At 43.5% G+C, this 22,317-nt stretch overlaps 1 protein-coding gene across 1 annotated transcript; it reads right to left on the bottom strand.

Annotated features, from left to right (window-relative positions):
* Positions 1-1,993: 1,993 nt before the first annotated feature.
* On the bottom strand, positions 1,994-9,225 carry LOC128414180 (uncharacterized). The gene is made up of 2 exons (XM_053389051.1): positions 6,514-9,225; positions 1,994-2,861 (listed from the first exon to the last, which is right to left on the bottom strand). Exons 1-2 carry the CDS (start codon positions 6,712-6,714, stop codon positions 2,343-2,345), a joined length of 720 nt encoding a protein of 239 aa, XP_053245026.1. The 5' UTR covers positions 6,715-9,225; the 3' UTR covers positions 1,994-2,342.
* Between the last annotated feature and the right edge of the window lie 13,092 nt (positions 9,226-22,317).

The following is a 22,317-nucleotide window of genomic DNA, read 5'->3' as shown; positions in this document are numbered from 1 at the left end:
TAAAAACAAACAAACACCAACAAAAAGTCCTTTAAAGACGGGGGCGGGTTTTTAGTGAGGCATAAGCTTTCATGAGCTGCAGCCCATTTCATTCTCTTAAGCATGTGCAGAGTGTCTTGATCTACCCACAGCTGCCCATGGTGCATTCAAAGAAGAGCTGAAATGAGCTTGAAAGTTGCCACGAATTTCAAGTGTGAGCACATGGATCGTGGGACTGTCCTCCACAAATGTAATATGTGTGTGTGTGTGAACCGGGTGCAATGTGGAGTAGGAGGAGAGAAGCTGCAGAGCAGAGCTTGCCACTGTTAAATTTGCCAGAAACCTGCAACTAATACAGAATGCAGCAGCTAGGTTAAACTGAGTTATGTGCCTGACTGTGACATGCAACACCATTGCTAAAGGAAGTGTACTGGTGGCTGCTTTGCTATTAAGCCAGGTTTAAGGCTCTGGTATTGACCTATCAAGCCCTAAACAACTTGGAACCAAGAGAATGCCTTATCCCACCCAGATCTGACCAGTTGATAATATAATCTGCAGAAGTGCTCCACAGCCTCCCAACATCCATCTGGCATAAACCAGCACACTTTCTGTGGGGGTACCTGCTCTATTGAATGGTCTGCCCAATCCCCATGCTAATTTTCCTCTCTCTTTTTTACCATGGCTTTTGCTATCTACCATTACCAGCTGTTTACTGTCTACTTGATTATTATATAGACATTACATTTTATTATATTGTTGTACACTGCCTTGGCATGCCCTGGCTGCCGAGATTGTGTTGGGCTGACATAAGGGCTTTAAAACGCAGGGTATATTAGGAGGTGGAATGTCATGGCACAAGACAACTCTGGGAAGGGGGGGGCACCAGATGGATCTTTGCACCACGGCACCGGATATGCTTAAGACGGCCCTGGGTCGAGAACATGTGATGCCATTGCTAAAGCTGCACTGGCCGCCAATCTACTACCAAGCCAAGTTCAAGATTTTTGAATTAATTTACAAAGCCCTGACCAGCTTAGTTCTAGGGCACTTTGAGGTTGCCCGAACCATCGTATCACACCTCAGTCTCCTTTTATTTTACCACACTATCTGTTTTTTCCCTTTTAACAAAATACAAAAATTAAAACCAACACTCTTAAACTATTTTAGTGTTGAATGTCAAAATGAATGATGGCATATTCATAAACTGGGTTTTTTGGCAGTAGTTATTATATTGCTTCTACCTTTGAATTTAAAAAAAAAACATTTGGCATGAACAATGAGTAGAGAAGTAATTTGCTAATTTAGATATCGTTGCAATAATTCTCGGCCATTCTTTTTAACTGTGGAATATACTGTAGGGGAGCATTTTCCAATCTGGCGCTCTCCAGTTCTTTTGGATGACAACGCCTATCAGCCCCAGGTAGTTGTCATCCAAAATATCTGGAGGGAACCAGATTGCAGAATGCTGCTGCCATATGGTAGTATGTATCATCTACCTTTATGAGCCCCCCTCCCCCAAGAAAACTTGTAGTAGTAAGATGATGCTTGGTGTACACAGGCTTGGTTCATATTTATGGCTTCCAGTTCACAGCACATGTTCACCTTTCCTTCCACAGCAGTGTTTTTTGTACCAGCTGCAACCTTTTGGTCTTCAGACCTATTGGCAATGGGTAGAGTTCAAGCACTAAAAACACAACGTGACTGCACCAGGGGGAAATGGAGCGAGTTTAACTATGCACATGTTACAAAGTGACCATATCTAAGCTCTAAAAGTCACGTGAATTTAAGAAGGACAAATCAGCGTCACAATGAATTTATTATCTAAACCAAACATACAATATCTCGTGTGTGTAATATCATTACCACCACCATCTCGATTCTATAGAGCTGCTGACACACAAAAATATTTTGGGATATTGGCAAACTAAAGGTGGCATACAAATGTTTTAAATAAGTAATATAAATGACTTGATTTCAACAAGTGGTAACTTCATATCTTTAAAATACATTCTGTCACATAAATGCTGCACATAACAATCCTAACCCTTCTTATCTGGGAATAAGCCCCATTGAATTCAATAGGACTTATTTTTTAGTTGACTTGGCTAGTCATGTGTAGAGCAGATCCAGTGAAAAAGAATGACTTCATTGGGCTTATGCCAAGCATGACTAAGTTTTGAGCCAATCCTATATATACTATTCCAGACTGCAATATAAATATTCCCACCTGATCATCGGAAGCTGTACAATTGGCTCAAGGTCCAAATAATGTATCTATCATGTAGCATAAGAAATGTCATTGTGCCTTTATTGAAAGGTAGTGGAAAATTGTTCATTATAATATCCGCTTGAATGATTCAAAATTATGTCCTTCGCACAAGCATTTCTAGGGGACCATTGATGCTCAAAGTCAAACTTTCTAAGTAGCTCCTTCTCTGAGAGCAATCTTCAATATTCTGAGTGTCGCCGTGGTCGTTGCTGCAAATTGCTATGTATTCATTGACTGGATCCACTGACTCACTGGATTTTTCTATCAATTTCATGTGGTTCGCCTGTATCATGGCACTACAGGTGCTTCTCCGCCTTAGTCCCTTGCTGGTGTAGCTGGGGTTCTGGTTCTCATTAAGATAGACTTTTACCTTCCCGTTTGATGTTTTTGTTTCATAGTTTCTAAGCTTCAGAAGTCTCTCACTGAAATAATCTTGCAAAGATTGGTCACAAACACTGCTTTTGGTTTTACTGTGCCCTTTAGCGAAGTGGACTGCCGAGTTGCCCAGGTTTCTGGCTTGACCCTCAGAGCTTCTGTTTGGTGGGTTTTCAAATCTTGTTCTTCCCAGATCCAGCAGTGTGAAGCAAGAGTTGGAACCTCTGGAATAATTATTCTGTTTTGGAAGAAAAGGAAGAAGTGTGAGTTAAGAAGGGCATTGTGTTGCTAATTAAATTTTATCCTTAACAAACAGGGTCCCGTGAATCCACCCTCAACAGTCTCACCCGCCAACTTTGAGTCATTCCAGTCAGGCAGACCAACCTACTAACCCACATGGGACAACTTACACAATGCATGGATTTACGAATGACGTCAACAAGACTGGGGTCAGAGGCAACGTGCCTTTGACAAACGGTTGTTGGCGTAAAATGGTGGGAAAGGGCCATTGCGTTTATATTCTGTTTACAGGCTTCCCACTGTGGGAGACAGGATGTTTTGGTCTGATCCAGCAGGTCTCTTCTCACCTTCTTGCAACAGCAAGGAAGAGAAGCAGTTGGGCCTGTGGCTCTGGACATTGCCACTGGCTCCCCAGCTTCGATGTGGGCCTTGGCAGCTGCCCAACACTGCCAATCTCTGATGCTGGCTTTGGGTATTATTTGTCAGTGGGATCATAAAAACGGTCACTTCCAACATGATTTATATGTATACTTGCCATAACTGGTGTGTGTGCGCACATTTGTGCACCAAACACTGCAAGCAGAAGTGTTTGGGGGAATAAGCGGGGAGGGGAAGAGGGCTCAGGATTTCTTACCCCATCCCTATCGGCAATGACATAAATAAACACAGTACTGTAAGTTTGTTATCAACACAAAGCGTATGGCTCAGGAAAATGTGAGCGCAGGCTTAACTCTCCCATTGACGTAAACTGGACTTCAACATGGTCAGTTTTAGCTGAATTGTGAGTTGCAAAATTTCACTGAGAAACAAAGAGCGTAATCCAGAGGAAAATAGCCTCCCTTGAATGCCATTGAACTACTGGAATTTAAGCACTTTGCTGCAGACTTAATCTCATTTGTTGTTTTAAAGGAATGCAGACATGCCTACTTGAAGACATCCAGATATTCCACCCCCCTCCTCTCCCCTAGAAAAATAAATTCTAGTTTAGCTAACAGTTGAATGTTATTGTAACTAAGGTAGCTACCTTGAGATTCAAGGACTTCTATGGCATTTATTACCATCTAATATTATAAAAGCGCATGAAGTGCGTTATTTTTCTGATTCTGTATTGCTAAGGTGCTTGCTGCCTTGGAAACTAATTACACTGATACTTGAAGTTAAAAATAGCAAAACAAAGAATGTATTCCGACTCAGTTAAAAAAAAAAGCTGGCATTGATCAGAATAGCTGATTTACATTTTGATGTGATTATATTGAATATATAAATATTGTTTTGCATGTTCTCCAAGCTACCAGCTGTGTACTTGCTAACTTTCTGCCAGTATGGTGAGGGGTGGGAGGGAAGGTGAAAGAGGGCTATTCTGTCACCGCTGCTGAGAAACCAGGCAGCTTTATCCCTCCCTCAAAAGTCACTCAGCAGCTGCCAGTCTGCAGCCTATCTGGACTGTTTTCATCCTAGATGGTTCTTATAAGGCTCCTGGACATGTTTTCCACCCTCCTACTTCCCCATACCTTTTTCCTTGTGTGCCATGATGTATTTTATACAGTAGCCCCACAGGCAGGAACTGTGTTCCTAGTGGCCTTGCAAAACACTCTGGGAGCTGTTTTGACTAAAAAGCAGGGTAAAAATCTTTAAATCAATGCACAAGGCAGAAAATCCATGTGTATAGCTGACAGCCAGTCTTGGCTATTTGAAGAATCTGTTTACTCATATTTGAAAATAATGTGTCTGTTGTATTCACATTTTAAATTTTTAGGTGTACACTTAAAAGAACTCAGGTGTACAGCCAAATATATTTACTGCTTTTCAGTAAATGTGTTTAGAATTTATGCTGTGCATGAACTAAGCTAGTAGTAGCTAACCTTTCTGTCAAAATACTTTTTAAAGGCCAGCTTGAACAGATATCTGTATGTATGTATTTAGATGTTTTGCTTGTTTTAGTATAAGCAGCTTACTCCTTCAAAGACTAGAGCCAAAACTAATATTAAAAGAGCTTTTATAAATGCTCCAAAATATCCCAAGATATTCGCAGTTGCAGGCCTATTATGGTACCCCTCTATTCTTCCAGTTTCTTATATTGTCGTGCTGCATTCCACTACAGATATACAGCATTTGACTCTTTAGAGAGTCATCAAAATGTGTAGTGGCAGATGAGTCACCCAAAATATTGGATAACATAAGGACAATAACTGCGACATAGCCAATTTTAACCCGAGATTGATTATTTCCTTCTCAAGGAGCAGTCACACAAAACGGATCATGTTTTTCAAAAACCAAGGCTAGCTGGTTACACTCGTAAATGGGTTGAGACAATTTTAAGCCACCTGTGATTGATTATTTCCTTCTCAAGGAAAAATATCATATGAAATGGGTAATGTGGTTTTTTTTAACCACCAAGGCTAGCCAGTGACACTAGTAAATGGGTTGCACAACATATAAATCTTCAGAATAAAAATGAAATGAAAATAAAATGCACACGGCATATACAGCAACAGTAAAGCCTTCATCCTTTTTAAAAAAAAATAGTATTCAATGGTGGTGATGGGAAGTATCCCAGATTTGTTATCTATATTCACATTTAAGCAACATCTACGCAGGAATTCCTTGATTGCGGCTCTTTGAAGAAGCCACTTTAAAGTAAAGCAGAAGCAATCAAAATGTACCCCTAATCAGAATGTCTGTGAGAGTTGATTCAGATTGTCCTTCGGTGTAGAGCGGGGTGAATATTTTTCTTTCTTTTTGGGGGGTCTTTTTTAGTCCAGATTGTGCTAATCATCTGCATAATTCATCTGAGTGCAAATCAGATTCTGGCTTGCTGATCTCAACCCACAGCAGAAACAACTGCTGCAATGTGTGTGCCGCATTGCTCTTTGTTCATGTGGCAAACCATTCAGGCAGTGCATTCATCCCACACCTAGAAAGTGCCGCTTTGTCTCAGGACCAAAAAGTGGCACAGCAACAGTTACTAGGCTTCCCAATTACACTTCACCATTTTATTCATGCAGTCTACTGAGCCTGTGCATGATGAATGTAGGGCCTGCCACATGAACTGGCTTCCACTCCCCAACCTGCCCCATATGGAGTTATGCACCATGGATTATTTGTCTCAAAAGGGCTCCAGTGGGAGTTCAGTCATTGAATGGTGCTTCCTCGTGAAAAGCCCCTTCCTAACTTTTTCCACGATCTTCCTCTCTATTCCAGGACAAAGAATAGCACAATGTGGGGGTTTTAGACAGCTACTTATTCTCTCCTTTGCCTTTGGTTGACCAGACAATCGTTACCAACCATTGCCCTAGATACGTTCCTCATCAACTACCAATAAAGTCATCTGTGATTAGTATTTATATATTGCATACTAGTTAAATAACAAAATTGCAGTATTGGTGTTCCCAGAATGGCCACCACTATAATATGATTGGCCACGTGTTTGATGAATTATATTTGTGAGTCTACAGCAATGTTCTCTGGGCGATGAAAAAAATGAAAACAGCTGATCAACACTATTAATTGCATCAAAACTGATTTAATACCGAAGAAACTTCTTGCACAAGCTCTTGATGATCTCCCAAGTCCCCTCTTTTATGGAGTGACAACAAGGGATTGCTGTGTAAAGCTTGCACATTCTTGCAGAAACATCTCTGGATACCTACCTTAACATCCTGGAAGCCTGGATATTCCGGGATGCTTGGCAAGGTGCAGATGGTGAAACTATTTGACCGCCTCCGCCGCCAAGACCGACTCCTTGAAAGATAGCATTGCCCTGCATCAGTTGTCTTTTCATTGTGGCAAAACATTGTACGATCTTTCAGAAGGCTGGCTGCTGGGTGCATTTTCGAATCTCTTTGCTCCATCTCAGCACTTTTGCAAACTTTGAAATGGCAAACAAGTTCCCCCTCTCTCTCTCTTGTCACCACTTTGGCCTTTCAGTCATTTAAAAACCATTTGATAGGCTGAGGCCAAGTTGCTGCGTGGGCGCTTCACTAGCTAGCTGTTGAGAGGCTGCTGGTGTGTGTAGCTCTCTGAACCGCCTGTGAATCTGAAATGCTGTGGCCCTTAATGCTGCGTTTATAAGCTGCCAGCCCAGCCCTCGGTGGCAAGACAGCAATGCCAAGTCACCAACGCAAATGGATTTTAGGTGTGGGGGCATTTGCAGGGATTACGAAAGCTCTGCCTTCTGGTGTTAAATTCCCCACTGCCGTCAAATTGCGCCAGACCTGATGCAAGCGCCGATGTGATGACAATTACAGAGGATCAACGGCAGGCTATGTACGCAAGCAGAGCAACTGGTGTCCCCAGGATGACATCAATGAACATTGATTCTTTGAGATGCTTGCTCTTAGTCACGCAGCTTAGCAAAGCATTTATGAGCTTATGCTAAATGTGAGATAATGCTGGCATGTGAGCCTGTTAACCCACAGGTCAAAAGGTATACTGTATAGTGTGTGTGTGTGTGTGTGTGTGTGTGTGTGTGTGTGTGTGTTAAACAGGAGTTAGTAAAAATAAAAAATGCAAAGAAAAGTCAAGCAGCTGGGGAGGACTTTTTTCTTCTTCTGCAGTTCCGCTTATTAAGAGAAGGCTACGTGCCTTAATATTAAACTCTATTTTTTCTTCAATTAAGAGGCCACTTTTATGTGCAAAGGTCGATCTGACAACCTTAGTTAAGGATACTGACCAAATTTCTGGGCCAGAAGGAAGCACAGACCCTTTGCACGCCCATAATCTGGGTGCTTCCAGCCAGAATTAATGCATTGCTTCTTGAACTGTTTTACTGCCCGTCGGTCAATGCCCTAAAATTAATACTGTACTCTGATGTGCAGACCCTTGTATGTACAAAAGCTAAGTTTTGCATTCTTCTCATTGGTAAACGCTCCACCCTGGAAGTCTTCAAACTACACGTAACATTGTTCACACTTCTAGAAAAGCACACTGATTGTGATGGGAAAGCACTAGCAAACACATGGACACTTGTGCTCCCAGCTCAGCAACTTTGGCTCAAGAACTTTAGTCAATCCAACGGGTAGATCACTGCCAGTTTTTTAATAGTGGGAGTAGATCACAGTCTCTTGAAAGTTGGACATGCCTGCTCTAGATCGTTTGATCTTATGCTATCATAAGAAGATGACTGTATGGATCCTGTGCTATTTAAATTTGGTACTGCGATGTTATATGTTCACCTTTTTTGAGGTATATAACTACAAATTTAGCACACACCCAAAATTACTGAATAGAATCCAATGAGAGCCTAGCAGCTGTCTTTTCTAGGGCCATGATTTCACAGAGTCTTTTAAAAGCAACAACCCTAAACTGCCCTTCCCTATGCCTGTAGCTCTTGGTGCCCGTTCTTGGGATGGTGGTGCTCTTAACAGTTTCCCTCATCAGATCAGAAGCGGCCACATCTTATGTAGGCGAGACCTTGCAGAAGGTCACGGTGACACATTGCCTCAGTCCCCAAGGGGACAACTTGTGTGAAGTCTGTTTTGTGACAGAAGGTCCTTTACACAGCTGAGGAGAAAGAAAAACAGCAGCAGGAGGAGTTGGGCTAATTTCACATGTGACACGAGGAATTATTATTTCTGTCTTGTAAAGCTGGGGATCAAGGTGCTAATGATACTGCTCACGGTTGTCATCTGATTCGGAGGAATAATTAATTGCTCCACAAAATAGCTGCAGTTGACGCTGCTGCTTTTTATGTGAGGAGGCCTATTATAAACTAAGAGGCTTCACCCGGGCCTCTTTACAAATGCAGCACTTACTGTCAGCACAGAAAATGAAGCCTGCAGATCCCAAACCTGCTATTATAATTGTTGCCTTTCCTCATCGAAACACATTTCCAATCCTTCTCCCTCCCCACCTAAAAACCTGATGCCTCACTGTGTTGAGCAACCTGCATCTTTCCATCAAAATTGCCCGTTGTTCTTAATGAGACTGTGATGGAGTCCCTGAGAAGGTGTCACTTACGCAGAGGCCTGGTGGGAAGGAAGATGGCGGGGTCCCACTTTAATCAGAGGTTTGGGCTCTGTTCCCAGGAGCTTGAAATCGGAGTCTGCAGCAAGTGCTCACTTATAATCCCACACGCTCTGCTGTACCTTGCCATTACTACACAGTGAGGAGGGCAGGAAATGCATTTCTGTCTCTGCAGTAAAGCTACGCATCCTGTTTAACATGAAAGGTTATCATTAGTGCTCTTATTTCAATTCTTTTATCCTCGGATGAAAGGAAATGCAGATTTCTGCAACATATAGAGCGGCAAGCATGTTCTGTGCAGGAGGGCAAAGCCAAGAGAATGGTTAACTGTATGGAACATTTTGTCAGTGCTTGAATTATGAGGGTTGAATAAAACCTACAAACAGCTCGTGGGCATTGCCATTCAAACGGTGTGTGCACACTGCATCATGTGATTAATTATGTGGGGTAGGGCTTACCTGCCCCCCCCCAAAATATTTTATTCAAGTTGGCACCCCAGTAAATAGCTAACATGGCATAAAAAAAAACCAAAGCTGCAAAGAGTCAGAGGTTTATCCCCAATCTGGGAACATTCTTATCCCCAAGAAAACTTCTGTAATTTGAAAATTGCAACCCAAGGCGCCTAAATATAATTTTTATTTGCATTAATCACATTTCTATTCCACTGCAAGATGGCTCCTCAGTCCAGGGCCCTTAATCTGAAAAGCTTGCATTGTAACTGCCAGGCAACAACACATGCAAACAATCTTCTCTTTAAATCATAGATGACTAAAGGACCATTTTGCCAAAGCCCTTGAGACAGAGCAGCTGCAGGACTGATCACACTAGCACCCTCAGAAAGCAGCCTAAGCACTTCACACTGATGTATGCCAAAATCAATGAACAGGTGTAGTACCTGAAGGGTATAGTAATAGTGCCCCTGTCGGGTGACTTAAATAAAAATGAATGGCAAAGAAAGGCAAATGCCAATCGGGTGCTGAGTGGAGGTGAGCCAGAGATGAACGAGTCAACAAAAAATAAAATGAAATGGGCCCTCAGCCAGTCACCAACTTATAGTGATTTCTACACACTAGCCGTCTCTCTTGATCTGCCACCTGAGCCAAGAGGCTCATCTTGTCTCATAGAAGGACCGAGTCTGTTTCCATATGATTCACCATACCATGTGAATCAAAGCCAGTATGGTACAGAATATAGGGAGTGTCAGGTTGGAACTGAGGAAATCAGCCATGAAACTCACTGGACAGTCTTGGATCAGTCACTGTCTCTCAGCTTGATAAAATGGCCAATGGGGAAAATATGTACATTTGCAACCCTGCGATCCTTTGGGGAAGAGCTGGGGAAACATGAAGCAATAGTGAAGCAATAATCAGCACTAAGGGTAAGCATGCTGGGTTCATGAACCAATGGTTTCCCCAACCCTCCCCAATTATATCTCATCACTTTTACTTGCACAGGATGGAGAGTAAATGTCAAAAGGCAGCTTGATGCAAAACTTCCCCTTTAACACAGGATTTACTCTTGTTCGATAAGGCCTGGGCTGTTCTGTTCATGTAAGTGTTAAGATCAGATTTGTCCCTTTAAATAAATAGTGTTGGACTTATACATAGGCTTTGCTTCACTCTCTTTGTCTGTTTGTCTGTAGCCTGAGGTGACATCAAATTTAGCCTCACCAGGGAAAGATTCTGAAAGTAGGTCTGAAAAAGCACCTCAATACTTTGTCCAGTGCATTAGGCAGTAATAGATCACTGTCCAAGGCATTTCTTTCTCAGAGGAAGTGTTAAAACACTGGTGTGAATCAAAACATCAAGTTCCTGGAGTCATAAAGGCCTGCAGGGAAAAGAAAGAAAAGCCAAACAGATGCTGCTATTTTTGTGCATAGTGTAAAATGGGTTTTTCCTTCTCGCCATAAAAACAATGTCATATACCATGTTGCTTTTCTTAGAAAAAAGGTGGCCTTTTTGATCAGCAAGGGACTCTTGAAGCAACATACCAAAGTGGAAGGGACTCAAAGGTCTTCTATTCTAGTAACTTTCCCTAAATAAGGCCATCCTATACAGCTTAGGTTAAAGACTTAAAGGCCCTATTGCTGCATATGAACTTGCCTAGGTTCTGAGATCTTTCACTTGGCCCCACAATCCTCACAAGCAAATTGCTGGTGCACATTCAAGGTTTGTTCTGTTGTAAAGGGCACATTAACGACCGTGTTTGCGTCACAAGGCATATGCTCCCTTTGAGTAGCACAGTAAACCTCACCTTTGGGATGTGCTAGTTCTTCTGCACAGCAAAGGAATGACAGGTACACCTGAAGGACATCTGAGCAGACATGACAGGATGCAACACATGAAAATGAAACAGGAGGAGGAGCAACGTCAACGCAGAAACTTAAGTGCAAGCTTCATCCTGCTTATGACATGCTTGCCCTCCTGACCTTGCTCCCACTTGGAGGCAGAGGGCTGCCTAGCAACAGCACTGTCAACACTGCACAACAGAGAAGCTTTGCATGGGCTTCTCCATCTCTGATCCCACCTGTGGCAGTCTGCACTGACACATTTTTGCAGGATGCATACAAGCTTCTGCACCAGAGGTCAGCAAACTTTTTCAGCAGGGGGCTGGTCTACTGTCCCTCAGACCTTGTGGGGGGGGCAGACTATGTTTTGAAAAAAATATGAACCAATTCCTATGCCCCACAAATAACCCAGAGATGCATTTTAAATAAAAACATTCTACTTATGTAAAAACATTTTGATTCCCGAACTGTCCATGGGCCGGATTAGAAGGCAATCCGGCCCCTGGGCCTTAGTTTGCCTACCCATGTTCTACACGGTAACCCGTGTTCTACACCGTAACTTTACACTGTAAATACCTGATCTGTTAGGTATATAATGCTATCTTATGGGAAGAAGGAGATTTCGTTCCTCTCCCCATCACCACCACCTCCCAAATCTCACTTTGCCACCAAGCCTTTAATCCTAGTCTCGCTGTTCTCTCCACCGCCCCCTTTCGCACATCCCTTTGCCTTTATTAGACAGCTAATGCCGAAGCAGATGGCCCTCATTTAGAAATGCAGGTCCACTTGGAGGGCGGTGGCTGCTTGGAGCACGCAAGCGTCTCAGCCCAGATGGGTCACATGCCGACAGTGTAATCACTTGTTTAAAAATAGAAACATAGATCCCCTCTGATTACATTCGTACCTCTTTGTGCTTCTGGGCTAGGAAATCATTGCGGACTGTTGTAGAGGAAACAAATTACAAATGCTTCGACGCAAGGAAAGGGAGAGTTATGTGGGTTGCGATATTCAGAGAGGAACAGACACATGTTAAGCCTCTCCCAAAAACAGCAGCAGCAACAACAACACTGTTGGCTTTTTGTTAGAACTGGCATCCCTATACAGCTCAAATACAGAGGCAGGGGGGGGCCTAGTAGGGCATATGGGGCACTGCCCCACCAACCTCAGCCTGCCCTCAGCCTCCCTCACCTACTTACAACTTACAACTTCTTACTTACAACCAGTCCAAAGCACGACAACCCTGGTTGTGAGCTTCCTCCTCCTCTGTCTCCATGCTGCCCCTGTAGGTCGACCCATATCTGTCAGATGATGGTCATGTGCTACTGAGGATGGAGCAGGGACAAGCAAGATGCATCCTGTCAGGCTGCCCAGAGTCCTCCATTTCATTGCCCTGTTTGGCAAGGGGCCCAGGACTACAGCTCCTAGGATTCCATTGGGAGGAGGAAGGACTAAAAACGTATGCAGCATAGTGGTTAGGGTGTCAGACTAGGGCATGGGGGGCCAGGGTTCAAATCCCCACTTGGCCATGAGGCTCACTGAGTGACCTTGAGCCAGTCGCAGTCTCTTAGCCTAACCTACCTCACAGGATTGCTGTACAGGTAATATGGAGAGAGGGAGTGGGCTGCATGCTACCTCAAGCTCTTTGGAGAAAAGGTGGGATATACAATGTAATAAAGAGATAAATCAATAAAGTAGTGATAGCTTTGCTGAAGAAGAAAGTGCTCTTTTTCTAACACAAGTCAGGGTACCTGCTTTTAACCAATTTCTCCTCCAGTTTACTGCAGCCTTCCTGCCATTTCCAGTAAGGGAAAGTCACTAATGGATACAAACCATAGTCTTATTTTTTTTAAAAAAAAAGTTAAATAAATAATTTCACCTTTGAGCAGGGGTGGAGAACCATTGGCCCATGACCCTAATTTGGCCCATGAGACCCCATTGGCCATGCCTACCTGCCCCTGCACCAGGTATCTTGCATGATGTCATTGTGGTGTCATCTGGCTCCACCCACATATCAAACTTGGCACTTGGGTGAGGATAACAATCTGGCCAGCCAGCCAGGTCCAGTCCACCACCACCTTAAAGGTAAAGGTAAAGGTACCCCTGCCCGTACGGGCCAGTCTTGACAGACTCTGGGGTTGTGCGCTCATCTCACTCTATAGGCCGGGAGCCAGCGCTGTCCGCAGACACTTCCGGGTCACGTGGCCAGCGTGACAAGCTGCATCTGGCGAGCCAGTGCAGCACACGGAACGCCATTTACCTTCCCGCTAGTAAGCGGTCCCTATTTATCTACTTGCACCCGGGGGTGCTTTCGAACTGCTAGGTTGGCAGGCGCTGGGACCGAGCAGCGGGAGCGCACCCCGCTGTGGGGATTCGAACTGCCGACCTTTCGATCGGCAAGCCCTAGGCGCTGAGGCTTTTACCCACAGCGCCACCCGCGTCCCGCCACCACCACCTTAGGACCCTCTAAATAGAAACATCACTTTGCACAGCACAATCTTATCTGTTTTCACTCAGAAGTAAGTCCTGCTATTTCATTCAATATGGCTCCCTCCCAGCTGCTAATAGGATGGCATTAGGTTGCATTAGGGCCTTAGGTTCTTAAGAACATGTAGCTAGCAACTACATTCATAAGGACCAGATCAGTCATCTGCCTACGAGGGAAACAGAGAGGAGAAAGAATGGCCCTCCTGTGGGGCAATGGGGCAATGCACCTGGCTGTTAACCAGAAAGTTGGTGATATGACCCCACCCAGGGACGGCTGTGGGCAGGATTCCTGCATTGCAGAGGGATGGTCTAGAATAGATGATTTCTCGGTGTCCCTTCCAACTCTACCATTCTATGATTCTGTGAATAGCAGTAAACCTTGTGTGACCGGTGTGGTCAACGTTGTTGTCCATAGGAGGAAAAGTCTCCTGGAAGTGGTGTAAGCCAGTGGGAGGATAGCTATACAGGCCCAGAATAAGAATAATTTGTTTGTTTGCTTGCTTGCTTGCTTTTTAAAAATCAAACTACATATTTTACATTTGTTAAAAATAAAATGGAAATGGCAATTTCTCCTTAAAACATACTGCCAGTCCCAACATAACCTTTTTGTTCCTATGTATTGCTGAGAATAACTCATCAACAACATACAGTGGTACCTCTGGTTACGTACTTAATTCATTCCGGAGGTCCGTACTTAACCTGAAACTGTTCTTAACCTGAAGCACCACTTTAGCTAATGGGGCCTCCTGCTGCCGCCGCGCCGCCAGAGCACAATTTCTGTTCTCATCCTGAAGCAAAGTTCTTAACCCGAGGTACTATTTCTGGGTTAGCGGAGTCTGTAACCTGAAGTGTATGTAACCTGAAGCATATGTAACCCGAGGTACCACTGTACTACAAACAGAGGTAAATGTGCCTTCCCTGCCCTCCCCCCAGGCGTGTTTGCATTCTCACACAGCCCACTGCCATTATTACAGGTCTCTAACTACAGCATAGAACAGGAGTGCCACCTGCTGTCTATTTCTTGCCATCAATCCTACATAGTGATATATCCTATCATTTCCTCCTTTAGGGGCCACGTGACTCATAGGCAGATTCACACCGAGGTGCAGAAGATCAGACTGCCCCAGTTCAAGGAGATGGGCTGAAACTGGGTGGTATCCAATGATGCAAGGATCTCTGCTTAAGCATGGGACTTTCCCTCCCATCTTCCCCCATGCATGCCCTCCATAAGTCTGCTCCGGGGGTTTGGGACAACCCCTAGAAAATATCTGGGGCCACATGGGGGGGTGAGATGGGGGAAAGTCCCATTGCACACACATAAACCCTTGCTTTGTCCTGACTTGGTGCTACACTGGATACAATTATTTATAAGTCAGTGGTGGAACAAATGCCTAGCGTTCCAAAGGTCCAGGTTCAATCCTGACCATCTCAAGGCAAGGCAGGGACAGATTTCTCTGCCACTCAGCGTCTATAGTATATCAATGATCTGACTCAATATAAAGTAGACTTCCTATCTCCGGTATATATTTCCCACCCTTTAAATTATCTGGCTCACTACATACTCTCTTGTGCTAAGATTACTCTCTCTCTTTGAACTTCTTTGAACCTCAATGCTAAGATGAATAAATTTGTTGCCTATTTCTCTTCCTCTTCCTCTTTCTCTCTCTGCTGCACAGTACAGAGCTGGCTTGAGGTCATGACCCTGGAGTCCACTGGTGACCAGAACACAGAATCAGAGGCTATAGTATCACTGGCAGAATAGGCAGTCTGGATTCCTGGTTCTGAGTGATCGGGGGTCGCTGGCAGGCAGGAGCAAGTTGAACCAAATCCAACAGTACCAGAGTCCATTGAACTGGAAGAGCCTGATGGGTATCCTCCCCTGCACCTGAGAAATCAAACGCCTTCCACACTACATCACCAGTCTAATGGTGCAGGGCACGCTTTAGGTGGAAGGTCAGGGTGCAGGAGAAGGGCCCATCTGCAGCCCTTTAAGACACTCCAGACTTCAAAAGGAAACAGAGCACAGGTGAGAGGTAGTAGAGGCAGAGTCTCAACAGGCTGCAACACTGTATAACAGCATCACTGCTGTGTACATTTTAGGGAGGCCTCAGATTACTGCTTTATCCAAGGTTCAGAATACAACAGTAGGATTTTTAAGCTTACAGCATTGTTGGCCCAGCTACAAAGAATTATCATTTCCTTTCTGCCTTTGCCCAGAACCTGATGATAACTCCAAAAATAACAAGATTCCTTAGGGTTGGAAACTCGAGTTCAAAGAGATTTTGTTCATGTTTTGTAAAAGATACACAGATATTCTCCCTAACAAATGGAAAATACTTAAAAGGTTTAAACATGACATGCAGCAAAAGAAAGAAAGAAAGGCCAATCCTAAAATGGAAATAATTTGCTTAATCTTTTGCAGGGGTTGCTGTACTGTCATTTACAGGCAGTCTATTACCATCTCTGAGGGACTTTATAAAAACACAAATCAGAGCCAGTTGTTCATTGATTTCTTTTCCAGTAAAATACAAAGCAGGAACATTACATATGAAGTGGACGATAATCAATTTATGGGTAGGAAAAATATTTTAAAATATGGATTATTAACTTCCTTAGTAAATCTAATGGAGGTTTTTTTCCCCCATAACCCAAATTTACACATAATAGCCAGCATGGTTTACTGGAAAGTGAGCACTGGAACTAATTACTCTAAGTTGAACATTGTCAAATTCAGAACAAAAACAAAAGAAGGTTTTTAACTGCTAGAGATGTTAACATTTTGAAATATCCCTGCAAGAGTGATCAAGGCAAAGGCAACAACTTTATTCAGCAGATCAATTCATACAAAGATATTGAGGTCAGGAAGCACACTGCCCCAATACGCACAAAGAGATAGTTTTTCACACACACACACACACACACACACACACACACTTTTCTTCTGGGGCATCAAAAAGGATAGGATATTAGTGGGCATGGAGATGTTTCCAGTATATTTCGCTTGAGATGTTTTAAGCACATGGGCTTTGTTCACACTCAGAATGTGACAAACGGTCAGGTGTGGAGTCAGGAAGATTTTTCCCCCGCCAGATCAAAACAGCAATGATGTGGGACATTTCTTGCTTTTCCTTCCACTGTGCGGCTTGGCTTGTTTGCCTGAAGCATCTTGAGCTACTTGCTCAGAGTCTATACAAACCTGTGGGCTCACGGGGCTGTGCTGTGCCACCTGCCTGCCCATTCAAGGAGCAGCCTGACCAGTCGATGTGCCCTTTGGCAGGCACATCCCCCTCAACACTGGCTAGGCGGCCATTCAGTGAGGGGGCTCGGGACGTGCTGGCAAGGCCAGGCCGACTCCAGGGCCCAGAGCCCCCAGAAGCAGGGAGGGTGGGACTGAGATCCCTGCAACTGGTTCACACACCCTGAAAATTGTGTGTCTGGGGCTGCACTCTCTCCCCCCCCCCCCGTCCCACGCTACACCTTTGCCTAAAAACTATTTGGAGTGCTAATGCTCAGGCCAGGAACATGTGAAGAAATACAGGTCACAGCCACACAATGCAGTTAAAGCACATTTACAGCACATGGCTTTCTCCAAATAACCCAGGGAACAGGAATTTGTCAAGGGTTCTGGAAACTCTAGCTCTGTGAGGGGATCAACTATAGTTTCCAGGATTCTTTGGGGGAAGTATTGTATAAGGTAATTGAAATTTCAGTTGTTACTTCTGTTGATGGTGGTGGCAGTAAGCCTCCAGTCCCTATAAACATTTACCTGGGAGTTGAACTTAATGAGACTCACTTCTGAGTAGATACATAGGAGCACACTGTAAAAGGCTTGCAGCAGCAGCAGCAGCAGCAGCAGCGAGGGCATTAGAGCAGGCAAGAAAAGGAAAATCCTATTCATTCACTTCTGAGATAACAGACCTTCTGAAATTTCCCTGACCAGGGCAAGAATGGACATGAACAACTTACTTCGTCACACTTTTGAAATATGATTTAATGAGGAACTGTTACTTGAATATGCCCTCCCTTCCTACTCTACATACCCAAAAGAAGATTGAAGGGTTCTACTTGTCAATCATTGTAATGTGGAGAATATGCTAGCTTTGATCTGCAATGCTCTTTGGCTTCAAAAACATAGAAATCTGGTTGGCTGCTTGAATGCTGCTTGATATTGTTTTATCAACAATGACAGTCCTACATGACTTGCAACTTACCAAGTTGAACGCAGCACACCAGCTATGGATGTTGGCCAGCGAGAGCTGATCAAACATGCTAGTTCCGTTTGGCAGCGTGGAACTGCAAAAGCAAGGCAGCTGTCTCAAGCATATGGTAGGACATCACACTTGGCTGGCTGGCTGAGATTGCCTTGGCAGATCACAGGTAAATGCAGGCCTGAACTGCGTTAGTCACGATCAAACACACAAATCACTACGGCTGTTTTCACAAGTGAAGCTAAGAACATAACATTCATGAATGTCACTTATGTGAGAAAGTGAATGACGGGTGTTTTTAAATTGAATCGGCTGCAGGGAACAGATCAGGAGTGAGGCTGCATGGGAAGCAGGGACTGCTTTGAGGTAAAGGGACACTGAAAGGGAAGGATGTGGGGGAAAGAGCCATTGCAATTTGTCATTTGAAGCAGTCAGTAGGATTGGCCCGAGGGTAAAGGGAAGATAGCTTGGGTTAGGCATACGATTAAGAGGTGAGGCCTCCTGTTTCAGAGGTTTGTGTGTAAGAAGATCCCACCATAGCTCCTACCATAAGTAGTGCTATATTAACCAACAAGCTTAGCTTGGTGTTTGTTTGTTTGTTTGTTTGTTTGTTTGTTTATTATTATTATTATTAGTAGTAGTAGTAGTAGTAGTAGTACCCCACCCATCAGACTGGGTTTCCCTAGTCACTCTGGGCAGCTTCTAACAAGATTAAAGTAAAGGTAAAGGTACCCCTGCCCGTACGGGCCAGTTGTGTCCGACTCTAGGGTTGTGCGCCCATCTCACTTAAGAGGCCGGGGGCCAGCACTGTCCGGAGACACTTCCGGGTCCCGTGGCCAGCGTGATGAAGCTGCTCTGGCAAGCCGGCACCAGCGCAGCACACGGAAACGCCGTTTACCTTCCTGCTATAAAGCGGTACCTATTTATCTACTTGCACTTAAGGGTGCTTTCGAACTGCTAGGTGGGCAGGAGCTGGGACCGAAGGACGGGAGCTCACCCTGCCGCGGGGATTCAAACCGCCGACCATACGACTGGCAAGTCCTAGGCACTGAGGTTTTACCCACAGCACCACCCGCATCCAACAAGATTAAAAATACATTAAAACATCAGTCATTAAAAACTTTAGGGAAGACAGGGCTGCCTTCAGATGTCTTCTGAATGTCATATAGTTGTTTATCTCTTTGACATCCGATGGGAGGGCGTTCCGCAGGGCGGGCGCCACTACTGAAAAGGTCCTCTGCCTGTTTCCCCTTTTCTCCTGAATAAAATCCATTAAACAGTTGCACCTGGTCTGTCTTCCAAGGAGTTCATCTTTCAGTGATCTGAACACTCACCCCAAAGCAAAGCATTCACAGTAAGAGAATGTGGCAGCATATTCTAGTAAGTGTGCCTTTTTTGCTTTCTGTTTAAAGGATAGGGAGAGAGGGAGGGAGTGATGAAGGACGGAAGGAAGGAGCAATTTAATTTGTAAAATGTACTCATAAAAACTTCCCAAGCCTGTAAGAGAAATATGACAGTCTGAAACTGTCAGAAGGGAGGATTTTTTTCATTATTATTTTTTGGGGGTGGGTGGGGGGATATATTTGGCCAATATTTTTGCAACCGAGAATATTCTGAAAAAGAGATAGTGTCTGGTCCTTTGGATAACATAGTTATTAGTGTCTTGTACAACTCTAAGGAGAGTTATCCTAGAATATAACATGCATCAAAGGAGAATGTAATAGAGTGACACTATGTTAAAATTGAGGAATTAGTACCAAACTGTCACCTGCCAAATTTTATGTCCATTTAATTCTTTGAAGTAATCAGTAGAGGGTGCTGTTCCATCTGCCAATGCATTCCTTTCTGCAGCATAAATCCATGTATTTTCAAAAGAATGTGATTCAGACATTGCAATTTTTAGCTAAAATAAAGAGCTTGCTGTCTTAACTGACAGCAACCTGCAATCACACAAGCATTCTGACTTAGGGCTGCCAAGACTTAATTAGCAGCTTAATCAGTGAAAGTTTTTGTTGATTACAGACTGCACAGCTTGATATTGAAACTTATGGAGACATACTCATACGTTGGCACGAATGTGATTCTGGAGTGTCCCTTAAATAAGACACCACTTTTGCACACCACTCCAATCTCTGAGCAGGGCAAGATTCCAGAGGTTTCCAGGCGCTTACCCAGGGTTCATGCTTCCTTTGCAATGAGATACAGAGGGTATTTGGGTGTCTTTATGATGTATGGTTTACACATGTATACGACCTGAGCCTATGATGGAGGGGTTCACAGCATTAACAGCCCAAGAGGGGCTTGCTTCCCCATATCCACAACCTTGGATTCAAACAAAGATCAAGCATTACTCTGTCTTTCTGGCTTCCCAGCCTGCTGCCTTGCTTCCACCTCCTAACTTCACTCTCAGCTCTGGCCTTAAATTACCAACCAGTTGAGGGGGAGTGTCCGTCCTTTTGATATCTAGCAGAGAGCCACTTCATTTGTTCCTTTAATGGCCCATAACCTCACTAGGAAGCTAGTCTGGCTATTCCAGGAATTTGAATCCTTGCATAAATTTCATTTTCTTGCTGGATCCAGGAATCAGAAGGGTCTCTGCATGCTGTCCACTCCCCAATGAATAGAACTGGAACTTCAAAAGTGCACAGAAAATGAGTCATTGAACCCATTTCAAATATTATGGTTGTTCCTCAGGGACAACTCAGAAACTTTGATATGATGTGGAAGACAGCTTTGGTTATCCTTTGAACTAAAATGATTTGCCCCTGAAAAAAGGCTCTTAAGACTTGAAATGTATTGGGCTGAATAAAAAATATTCTGTGCAACTTTGACGTCTTGACTTTGCATCTGATGCCCTCTCATCCCTTCTATATCTGGCTCAAAGATCTGACCATGTAATTAGCTGTGAAGCAATCACATTTGCAAACAAAATTTCAGATGGCATAATTGTGCATGGACACCCACACACCCCGTGGTGGAAACAGCCATCTAAATCCAGATCTTAAGATTGCACTAAGCAGCTTGATGATTGGACAGCTGGATGAATCTTAAAAACAAATTTCCCCAAAGTAGTACAAGTGGCTGTGTACAACTGCAGCCACAGGGCTAGTCATTCCACATGCAAATACTATTTTAACACAGCTAATCTTGCACATCTCATTCATCCATGCTACTACGAAGGTAGCAGAAAATAATAATCTCTAAATAAACCTGTTGTGTCTGCTGTTGCTCGAGAGCAAATACTCATTCCATGCCTGGTAGTAATAGCTGCTGATTCTCCATCCATTCTTTCACAGTGCCCATCCAGAACTTCATGGTCTTCCTTCCGTATCTCATTTTCACAGGATGTTTCAGTTTGTTTCATGGAGAAAGTTTTGCTCCTTCATTCCTTCTCCTAAATCAATGCTGAGAGTTCAAGCCTTGAGCGAAATCATTGTACAACAAGCAAGGGTTGTAAGGTTCATGGCAACTAATCTAGCCTGCACAAATCCTTAGTAACGGCACAAAATAAAGCACATATCTGTGAAGGAATTGTGGATATATTTGTAGGGAAGCAATTACTATTCCTATAAACATTACCCTTGGGTACAGGATGACTCAAAGGAAGAGAACATGAGCAGAGGAAGTCTTTCTTTGCTAGTTTCTTCAGAACCCTCTCAGATATGTGTCTATTTAAAGAGGAAAGGAACATAATAGCTGCTACTGTTTTTCATTTGTAGGTGACATGTGTAGTTGGGAAGACACTGGTGTTCACTACCCCCCATAGCTACGTATAGCTATGTACCTCCTCCTGGCACATAATACTGCCCAAAATAATACTGTACAAAGCGCAACTTGCTTCCAGGTAAATAGAATGTTCAAATATTTAAGTTAAACTGAGCAATAAAGGCCACACATAGAGGGGGGGAAGAGTAAATAATGAAGAAAATGTAAGCCAGAATAATGCTGCACATGGCAGAACTTGTAAACAAAATATGCCAGCCAATCTGCTTCCTTCATGATTAACAGCAGTGCAGTCATTTGGCATCAAACTAACGAGTCTAAAAAAAAGTAAACACATGGAAGAACTGTGCCAGAAAAGCTTTTCTTCCCACATGCAACCCCAGCCTAAAAAGGTAGCTATTTCAATAAAGTTTCCAATCAAGATTTTCTATGTAATTTTTAATAGTTTACCTTTGCTCATCATCTCAGTCATAGAGAAGGAGGAAAGTTTCCAAATGCAGCCAAATTCAAATATCAACATCAACGAGAAAGATATATTCACCGTTCCGTTGGCATCACCAACATTTGCACATAGGAAACAGGCAAATCCAAACAAGGTTATTTTCAAGACTGACAAACTCAATAAAACCTCTCAATTATCATTTGTGTAGTGTATTGAAGCAGAGTACTGTACTAGAAATTGGATTTTGTCCATAATGTGCTTTATATCTCAGAAGCTGTTCTTTTAACATGCACACGTACATTCAAGCAGAATTTGATGAGCTTAAAATTGTTCCCTTATTTTAAAG

This window comes from Podarcis raffonei, chromosome 5 (assembly GCF_027172205.1).
Source record: "Podarcis raffonei isolate rPodRaf1 chromosome 5, rPodRaf1.pri, whole genome shotgun sequence".
NCBI classification, from domain to species: Eukaryota; Metazoa; Chordata; class Lepidosauria; order Squamata; family Lacertidae; genus Podarcis; species Podarcis raffonei.
Note: the sequence above shows the minus strand (reverse complement) of the source record. Positions and strands in the feature narration are given on the sequence as shown.